Source organism: Amphiura filiformis, chromosome 15, assembly GCF_039555335.1.
Source record: "Amphiura filiformis chromosome 15, Afil_fr2py, whole genome shotgun sequence".
Classification (NCBI taxonomy): domain Eukaryota; kingdom Metazoa; phylum Echinodermata; class Ophiuroidea; order Amphilepidida; family Amphiuridae; genus Amphiura; species Amphiura filiformis.
The window spans coordinates 42,734,668-42,744,355 of NC_092642.1; the positions used below are offsets into that span (position 1 = coordinate 42,734,668).

Genomic DNA, 9,688 nt, shown 5'->3' on the forward strand with positions numbered 1-9,688 from the left:
AAACAATAAAGTTTTTAAAAGACCATGTAACGAACAAAGCTAAATTCATACTTTATCGCTGAGCGACGAGTGATTGGTTTCTGGCCAATGTAGTAGCCCGCCTTCTGTTGCATTGGGCAAAGCGCATTACATCATCAGAGATGAAGTATAAATTCAACTTAAGATATTGGATGATGCTCGGTACATCGGAGCAACTTCCTGATTGCACCCATTTCCAAGTTTGTAAAACCTAAATTTTGTTTATATAAGTAGGACAAAATCTTTTAACACAAGACATAATACTATTTACAAAATACACTCTAAATTTTACAATGTAGTTGTGAACAAATGGTTGAACCGTTTGTTGCACTTTCTTGATGCTACGTACTTTGAATAAACCTGTGTACGTGCAGTGCTCACGTGATATAATTACCATTAAATGGCCATTATGTGTAAAAATTAGGCTTTTGGTAAAGAGCACGTAATTGTTAGAAGAAAATGTCTTTGCTCTTTGCGGTACGATTATGTGTTAGTGCAATATAAATCGCCAAGAAATTACTTTCACCAATTACGAACCCTTTTCCAAAAGACAGTTGACACATTATGGCTGTTTTATTGGATTTATATTGTCATATAGGCACTCTATGTACACAGGTTTATTCAAAATACGTAGCATCAAGACAGTACAACAAACGGTTCAACCATTTGTTCACAACTACATTATCCGTTGCAAAATTTAGGGTGTAGTTCTTACTATAAGTAAATATTTGGACTAAATATCAGGAACCTCATAGTCTAATATTAAGTTTACACCAGTACAGATATACATATGGATACTACATTTATATGGATCGCTATAACATCAAAATCGTTGAAATGAAATAAAATAATATGAAAATTATGAAATAAAATGTGTTCAAATTGATAATAATGTACATTTTTATATTATTATTATTATTTGATTTGTATTTTTGAATACTTTATTACATCATGTACAATTTTATACACCAGTGTATATATACATAGTTATAAGGAAAGTTTATAAATGCTGTGGTAAACGATAAGAGCTTCTCGTTGTTGTAAAACAGATTTAGTGTACTATACCGGTTTATACATTCATTCAGGAAGACACGCGATGAGCCGGTTAAATGTGCTATAAATGTATTGATCATGGTAGAATTTTACATGTGACCGCGTGACCGCTGGTGGTCGTCACGTGTAATTTAGCTATTTTTAGCTTTGTGTAATGTGCCACAGACATTTTTGAATCGCTTTGCACCAGATTTAGATTGGATTCAAATTGGAGTTTTTCTACGAATTTTTTTCACAAAATCATTTTAAAGATCAATTTCAAAAATTCAACTTCAGTATACCAAAACTAATATTATTAGTGGTAGGCCCTATGTGCACATTTTCGCCCGATCCCCAATTATTTCAAGAATTGGGGGGGGGGGGCACAAGCCCTAACTACGCCACTGACATCAACAGTATGAAAAAAATACAATTTTTAATTTTAATTCTACCAAACATGGATGCTCTCATTTTTACGTTACTAAAGTGTGTCTCGTCTAAAGTTGAGAGTAATGCGATGTTGGATTTCGCAGTGGCAGATTCCAATCGCGCTGACCTAATTCTGTGGGACGTATATACACACGTAGAACGGCAATTTGTCCGTACACTAGCAACGCAACCGTGTAAACGATGAGACGAGACACACTATATAATTTGGTTCACCTCAAGTTCGGTAGTGACGTCAATGCTTTTTCGTGGTTGCGCCGCAAGCTTGCCTTCAAACCGCCCCTGTATGCGTGCGTGCACACTCAGTACTTTGCACGCGCGATTCGATACTGCGGCGAGCGAAATACGGACGTACGTCACTACCGACCTTGAGGTGGATCAAATTATAGTATACAATAGGATTTATTGAGTATGTCTCCTTCCCCCCCCACCCGGCTCAAACTCAGTCAAAATAAGATTGAGATGCTCGAAACTTTGAAAAAGTTGGTGTTCAGATTTCAATATATTTTCAAAATAAGCTCACAAATGACGGAAAAAAATTGAACTCTGACATTCAAAAAAGTTTCATATATTCAAATTTGATTAAAATCCATCACAATGAGGAAAATAAGACACACAGATAAATCACAAGACATTGGCATCGTGCTTATACTGAGCCAATTAATACCTCGATATGACGATATATTATATTTCATAATAATTATTCTTTAACAGTTTTGAATATATATGCGCGGGACCAGCTCCGCTTATTAATGAACACACACCATTTTGTTCAATAAATCAAATATATATATAACAAAATGTTGATATAATATCAAACAAATGTTTTAAATGATAAGAAAGTTATTGTATTTCGAGTAAAATTATAAAATCATAACATCTAAATGTATTAAAATTGATTAAAATAGCGCGATAAACAATAAAATGATAAAACATATTGTGAAAAGAAAGTAATAAGATACGAAATGAATCATTATAGGTATGTCTATTCAAGACCTGAATCCACATGCACTTATTAAACAATCATAGAGCAAAATTTGACCTCAAGTTGAATGTGCAACTGTATTGGGCTAAAGAAATGTGCCCTGATAGATGAGCATGTTGTGGATCCTTATGATAATGATTTAATAGACAGTACTCTGTTTGCATACTGACGCGTGATTGTCCTTGCTTAGAATATTAACATATCACAGATCTAGGATTCTCAAGTACTAACAATAGCTTTTACACAATACGCGGATTTAGGGTTTCTCTACCAGAAGTCAATTTGTGCCGAAATTCCTTCACACAATGCAATTAGCGTTTTGCACAACAATAGATACAGTTCGGAGGTTAATCAATATTCTGTGTTATGCAATACGCATATTGCATTGTGGGAAGGAATTTCGGCACAAATTGACTTCCGGTAGAGAAACCCTAAATCCGCGTATTGTAAGATTTCTCAAGTTTATATGCAAAGAAGTGTCGGTCTAATGATCTCACTGCCATCTAAAATTGTCACGTCCTATATGAGACATCACTTGGCGCTTTTTTGTGTTTCAACTGGTGCAAAGATTAACGGTGCAGATAATATAATACCACTGGTACCACAAAGTACGCAAATCAGAAATGTCCACAGGAAGATGCGATCTATTACCATGGCAATATACTTCCAATCTTCTGTCATCTGAAAAACAATAAGACAGGAACAGGAATAAGAATGTAATGTTGTAGTTGTTTTGGGCAACCAAAAATTTATATTTTAGATACTATAAACAGCTGCTCCCTACAGGTCTAAAGTCTAACATATACCGAAGTCTTGCGGGTTTATTTTTCCCGTTCGACAGACGCAGCGGTTTATCTTCCGCCAGTGTCTCCGCAATACAGAAGACGCGGTAATTCCATACTGATGGAGGGAGCAGACACAGCGAAAGCCCTACTTCCATATGTTACATCTTTGGCGCGGTTGGAATAGTCAGAAGCATTAATGAAGAGGAAGAAACCCGACCAAAGCCAATCATGCGAATTGATTAGAACATTCCAGTAATTATCCCAAGAACTACGAGGAGGGGTGATTTTTTATCCGTCATAAAAACACATGTGTTTACGCCCAAACGACCTAAGCTAATCGTAGATCCATCCTTTGCGCTAATTTTGGTGATAACATTTTGGGGCTGGCGAGGCCCAATTATTTTCATTTCACTCTTGTGAAATTATTTCAAGACCTACTGACTTTTTACTTCAAGCTAGGTGAAAATAGTCATTTCATTTTATATTTAGGAGAAAAATTGGTGTAAATCGCATTTTTGTAGAATTTGTAGCCGAAAATCAATTTTGCTTATACTTTTGTACACATAGCCAGACTTTGCCAAATGTGCATGGGTGCCCTGACATTATGACGTCATAGCGACATTTTGTGGGAAATGTTTGTACTTATTTTGGTATCACTGGATAGAAGAGACCAATAGCTATACATTAGGAACAAATATAATGGTATATGACGTTTATATTTGAAAATTATGGGGGTCGCAACAATCCCCCTCTTCGTAGTTCGCGTTACAAAATATAGCTCAGTAGTTCTAGGGCCCGTTCTAGGGTTTAAGCGTTGTCCTCCTCTCTTTAATACGCTTCTGACTGTTCCAACCGCAACAAAGACATCAACGTATAGAAGAACTGTATCTCTGTATCTCTTTTTCAATGTGAAATCAGTATCAAGTTAATTATTGATTGGTTTAAGAGGTCACTGAAGACTTTCTTTTCATTTAGCATTTCCACATGTTTCGCTTATATGTACTGTAGTACTTTGTTTTTAGATTTCTTTGATCCGACGAAGAGATTATTTTTACTTTTCAATGTTTTTGTGCTAGTATATATGCGTGTAATATTTATTTCTAATCGCTGTGTTGTAAATCAATTTATCCGTGCCCATTAGCCCATTAAAGGCCCATTCAGTGATTTGCTCATCCGGACGATCGTAAAAATCATCAAAATTCAGATTTTGGTACCTTTGTAATTGGCATAGATGTGCTAACATATCCTGCTAGTGGTTCGGTCGAAAGCCGTGTATTTTAGACAAAATAAAGCATTTGCATGATTCTGGACTTTTGATACTGACAGTACAAAAAGTCCGACTCGAGATCGAAAGAAGCTCACTCTCCACGTACCAACACGCGTTGCGTATTGTTTCTACTACTTATTACATCAGTAGCTACTATTTTAAACAAAATACAAAATTTTAACTGTTTTTCATATTTGAATTGACCGTTAGTTTGCCTCGGTGACCTTTAATTGCTTATTTTGTTTTCTACTACAAAAATTAAGCGTCTGTTTTAAATCAATTTAGACTCTACTTCCCCCGTGTTAGAAACACTGGACTAGGAAGTTCTTCCAGTCGATTGGTGGCGCACTGTACGAAAATCTCGATTTTCTCGAGTCGATCTGAGTTGAAGTAGAAAACCTTTCTAAAACTTCTGTTTTTTTACTAATTTGTCGATGTATTCAGGGGAAAAGTGGTTTAATGAAATTCTGTAGACTTATTCTTTATTTCTAAGCAACTCTGACAAATTTCCATTTTTTTAATATTTCTGTTAAATCACTGAAAGGGCCTTTAACTTGCTCATCTAAATAATAACTTTATACTCGCATATGTTAAATTGTGTGTAGCACTGTCTTACTCTCTGCTTTTGACTATAGCCCCCTCTTTAGATTTATTTCTATTTGCTAGCATTCGATGCAAATGTAGTAAGTTAAACAATTGTATGGTATTCTTTTTATGAGCCTTTAATTTAAGGTGGCACGCAGGATCACTCAATGTGGGAAATTTTAGACATTCTTTGTATTGTATCTTTAAAAGTAATGATGATAAGTACATAAAAGTACACATTTTCAGAAAGGAAATGATGCAAGAAATCCAATTAGCACGGATTTTATAATTTTGATATTTAGGGTAAGTTGTTATGGCGGACTTTTATCAAAAACTGCTAATTTTAGCAGAAATCTGCTATGCTAGTTGGATTCCTTGTGTCATTTCTATTCTGAAAATGTATACTTTTATGTACCTATCATCATTACTTTTGAAGATACAATACAAAACAATGTAAACAAATTTCGACTTAGAGTGATCCTTAAGTGCCTAAAATGGACTAAAATGAAGCTTTAGAGCCCTTTCCAGCCATCTCTAATCTTCATCTCCATAGACTATATGTTTTTGTATTGTATGTCACTAGTATGTATGGTCTTTAGAAACGTAAAATATCTATCTAAAACAGGTGTAGGGTGGCGCGTGTTGGCCATCTCTATTAAATTGATTTCTTAATCAGTTTTCTGTAGAAACTTTCGTAAACTGAAAATCAAAATAAGAATCATCAGAGGTGCTTATACTTACAGCATGATATTCATCCTCACGTCTTAGATGATCCGCTATAAATTTCACACCTTCAGCAGCTTGCTTAAACTCTTTGGAGTACTTTTTGAAACCAGAGTGTGCGGTACCCTCTGCATTATGTCCACCTACGTCATCAGACAGTGTTCGAAGTCTGTACCCTCCTGGGTTGTGGTTTTCAAAGATATCTCTGCCATTACTTCGCGTTCCTTCAACGTCTCTGTGATGGTGTACTTTCATTTCAAACAAATTTGGATTAATTTCAGCTCTTGAGTCTCTATGCTTATTTTTCTTAATCTCTGGCTTGTTTGGTCGCTTCATGTACAATATCGGTGGAAGTATTTCTAGAAATACTCTCCTCAACCATGGTTGCATGGTGTGAGTGCTGGGTCCTCGATAATGAATGTTCAATACTATAACTGTTATCGCAATAGATAATGTCACCAAAACCATAGTGAATAGTAAATAACGTCCGATGAGTGGAATAAGAAGTGATGTTGGAGGAATAATTTCGGCAATCAGTAACAGAAACACAGTAAGTGCCAAAAGTACGGATATACACAATGTGATTTTCTCTCCTGAATCTGATGGCAAGTAAAATACCAAAACAGTAAGAAATGAAATGAGTACACACGGTAATATAAGATTCACTGTATAAAACAGAGGTTTTCTTCGAATTTTAAGATGGAAAGTGATGTCTGTATAAATTTCCTTGCAGCAAGGGTATTTCACTGTGTGTTTTTCCCCAGGCGTATCCACAATATCCCATTCACCAGACTCCCAATAATCTTCAAGATCAACAGTGGCAACTCCTCCTTCTGGACTTTCCCCCATAGATTCCAGATCTATCAAGTTGCCATCATATGTCCATGACCCAAATTTCATGATACACTCTTGTTGATCAAATGGAAAATACCTGACATCAATTTTACAGGAACTCTTGTAGATTGCTGGCGGAAGCCAATATATATAGCCCGAATAGTACAACAAAGCCTTCACCATCAGCGTGACCTCATAATTGCCATCAGCGCTGCAATGAAAAACAAAATTGGTTGAATCTATTTAGTGTTACCTAGACCTGTTTGACTGTATACACTTTTATGCGGTGTTATATAAGTGGTCATGATTTATCTACAATTCTTAAACACTTAACAAAGTTCCTGCAATATTTTTGGTTCTTAGCCGCGTGATATGACACGATATAACCCACCTTAGAGCGTGCGTGTCGATGCGATACACGTAAACCATTCGCAGGTGCATAGCAACAACGGGACTGATCGATTGTAAGCCCCATGTAATTCCTTGTAAAATGTAGGATTTAATTTGATTGAAATTTGGTATACTTATGATTAGTATATTATTTTTTTTAATTGACGTGTTTAAGAATGAGAATAAAGTTATTATTTTTAGCCGCTGTCGTGCAGCTATCGTCTTATATAACACGCGACATCATTATTTTTGGTGTTAAATAACCCGGCTTAGCTTTGTTGTTTTACTTAAAAAAATGATGTCGCCAGTGTTATATGAGACGATAGATGCACGACAGCGGCTAAAAATAATACCTTTATTTAGGTTGTGGAATTTATTAGCCACTTTTAAGACCCTTTTGTTCAAACCCGCCTCAGAATTTTCTTGTTACAGTAAGTTACGTTGCCAGATGGTTTCTACCCGACTTACGTTGCCACTGTGACTGAAAAAAATTCAACTTTACTTTACAGAACATCTTACCACACATAATCATGAAATCATGAACGAAAACAATATTGCTTTGTTCTTTTTTCATTTTCCTACATAGCATCCCAAACAGTTCCGAAACAAACAGGCACATGCCTGATTTTTCTATGCTTCTATGCTTATATGCTTGCAATTATGTCTCAAATTTCTCTTCCATTTTTTAAGCAATCTCAAATATTTACTCGATCACGTTTGAACTTACTTATTATAGAGCACAAGATCTGGTAGCCATATCCGGGAAGATGGAACGCGTATTACGGTAATATTCTCGTGTTCAGTCGGGTCCCAACTCAATCTGTAGTCAGTCCAAGCCTTTCAATAAAATAAATACACACTTATAGTGAACAACCAGCAGCCAGCGCACACAAGCGTTGAAAAACCAGTGAATCTGGCCGGATTCGAACCGGCGATAAAGTATAATACCTTCCATACCTATGTGACTTTGTGTATTTATTATAAATAATGCAATTCTGATGACTTCCGATAGGAATGCGACGAACATTATTTGAAACTTATACATATAGATTTATACCTTCCGCTCTTCTTCGGCGTGCCTCTATGGCTCAGTTGGCTAGAGCGTCGTGCTAGTATTAGGAAGGTCGCCGGTTCGAATCCGGCCAGATGCACTGGTATTTTTTTCAACATTTGCACTGTCTAAAACGGTCAATAAAGGTCAATCCCCATTACAATCACAGCCTATTGACAACAACCTATTTTGTGATGTTTCCTAGTTAACGAAACATCCTACATGGTTACAACAGTTACTATTCCTTATTTGACATGTTTTTACCATGTTTACATGACAAGGAATTTGAGACCAATTTCGTTGAAATCGGAGCAGTTTTCTAATTTTTGGCCACCCAAAAAAATTTACCACCCCCACAATTTGACATTTTTGCTTATAACTCAAGAAGTGTATGTCGCAAGTAGGTCAATCTGAATCCTTGCAATGAGAGAAATAATTTGGTGTGTTTGTTAACAGATTTGAACAACTTTGAAATTTGACCACTGTGTTGACCTTTAACCTTGAATATGGCCGGAGTGTCGGGAATTTTTGTTTGTTAACATCTTGAATGTGTTATAGGATCATAAAAGGAAGCTAAACGTGACGTTTTACTGCACATATTATATTTCTATGGTTTTTAGAGGGGTTTCCTATTAGAGGTTGAGCAATTATTGTCTCTCAGAAAACGATAATTTGTTTCTTACAATGTGGTTAAATCTGCAACTGAGCAGGTAAGTTGTGGAGTCCCTTTTCTGGGTCCATTGACCTTCATTAAATAAATGGACGAAGTATTTACAACCTTGCAAGAAATAAACAATATATTTTCTTGCAACCAATTGTGCTAGTGATGTCGGGGTTTCATAAATACCATACCGTAACAACTCGATATTTAGCATATGTGCTTACTATCAAGCGCTTTTGAAAACATGGAATTGTACTATAGTCCGGAGCTTTACCAACTGAGATTACGGGGTTGAGACATAAATTGACAGTTTTACTTGTTCGTATATAACTATGTGTATCGATGATTAGCTTAAAACCCTTTACACTTTTGTGGATGGGGCTCTTCATGTTTGCATGTTTTAAAAGCGCTCGATAGTAAGCACATATGCTAACTATCGAGTTGTTACGGTACCGTATGATTACTGTGTAAGTTGAAGATGTTAAGTACTAAATCTGTCAAATTTGACTCATTTGATGGATCAGATCGTGTCCCATGAAATATCATAAAAATCTATTTGTTGATTACCTGCTTCAGCCACACGTTTGTTGTCATAATCTGGTTCTTCTCATCCTGTAAAAGAAAATAGTAAAGACAATGAGTTCAATTATGAGAAAATTTATATTTTTAGATAAGAAAATCTCCATTTAATAACGTAATAAATTGATGAAAATTGATTTATTTTGAATTATTGTTACCTATGTAAAGAAAATAAAAAACAATGCAAAACTATCTTAGTTTGATTTGATTTTACCAAGGAACAATTTGAGACCGGTTTGTCTTACTCCCTGTTAAGGTACAGCGTTTTGCCCCCCTCCAAGCAAGGGATAAAACAAATAAAACAAAGGAAATTGAATGAAAATAATCTGAC

At 35.7% G+C, this 9,688-nt stretch overlaps 1 protein-coding gene across 1 annotated transcript; it reads right to left on the reverse strand.

The window, feature by feature from the left end:
• Window positions 1-1,924: 1,924 nt before the first annotated feature.
• Window positions 1,925-7,899, reverse strand: LOC140171675 (neuronal acetylcholine receptor subunit alpha-3-like). Its single transcript, XM_072194968.1, has 3 exons — window positions 7,794-7,899; window positions 5,861-6,887; window positions 1,925-3,163 (listed from the first exon to the last, which is right to left on the reverse strand). Exons 2-3 carry the CDS (start codon window positions 6,857-6,859, stop codon window positions 3,014-3,016), a joined length of 1,149 nt encoding a protein of 382 aa, XP_072051069.1. The 5' UTR covers window positions 6,860-6,887; window positions 7,794-7,899; the 3' UTR covers window positions 1,925-3,013.
• Window positions 7,900-9,688: the final 1,789 nt, after the last annotated feature.

Bases quoted from the DNA above. Each gene is read 5' to 3' on its own strand.
- LOC140171675 (XM_072194968.1), bottom strand. From the start codon at position 6,859: ATGGTGAAGGCTTTGTTGTACTATTCGGGCTATATATATTGGCTTCCG. The intron at 3,164-5,860 runs GTAAGTATAAGC...ATTGTTTTTCAG, and splicing joins GTGAGGATGAATATCATGCT to ATGACAGAAGATTGGAAGTA.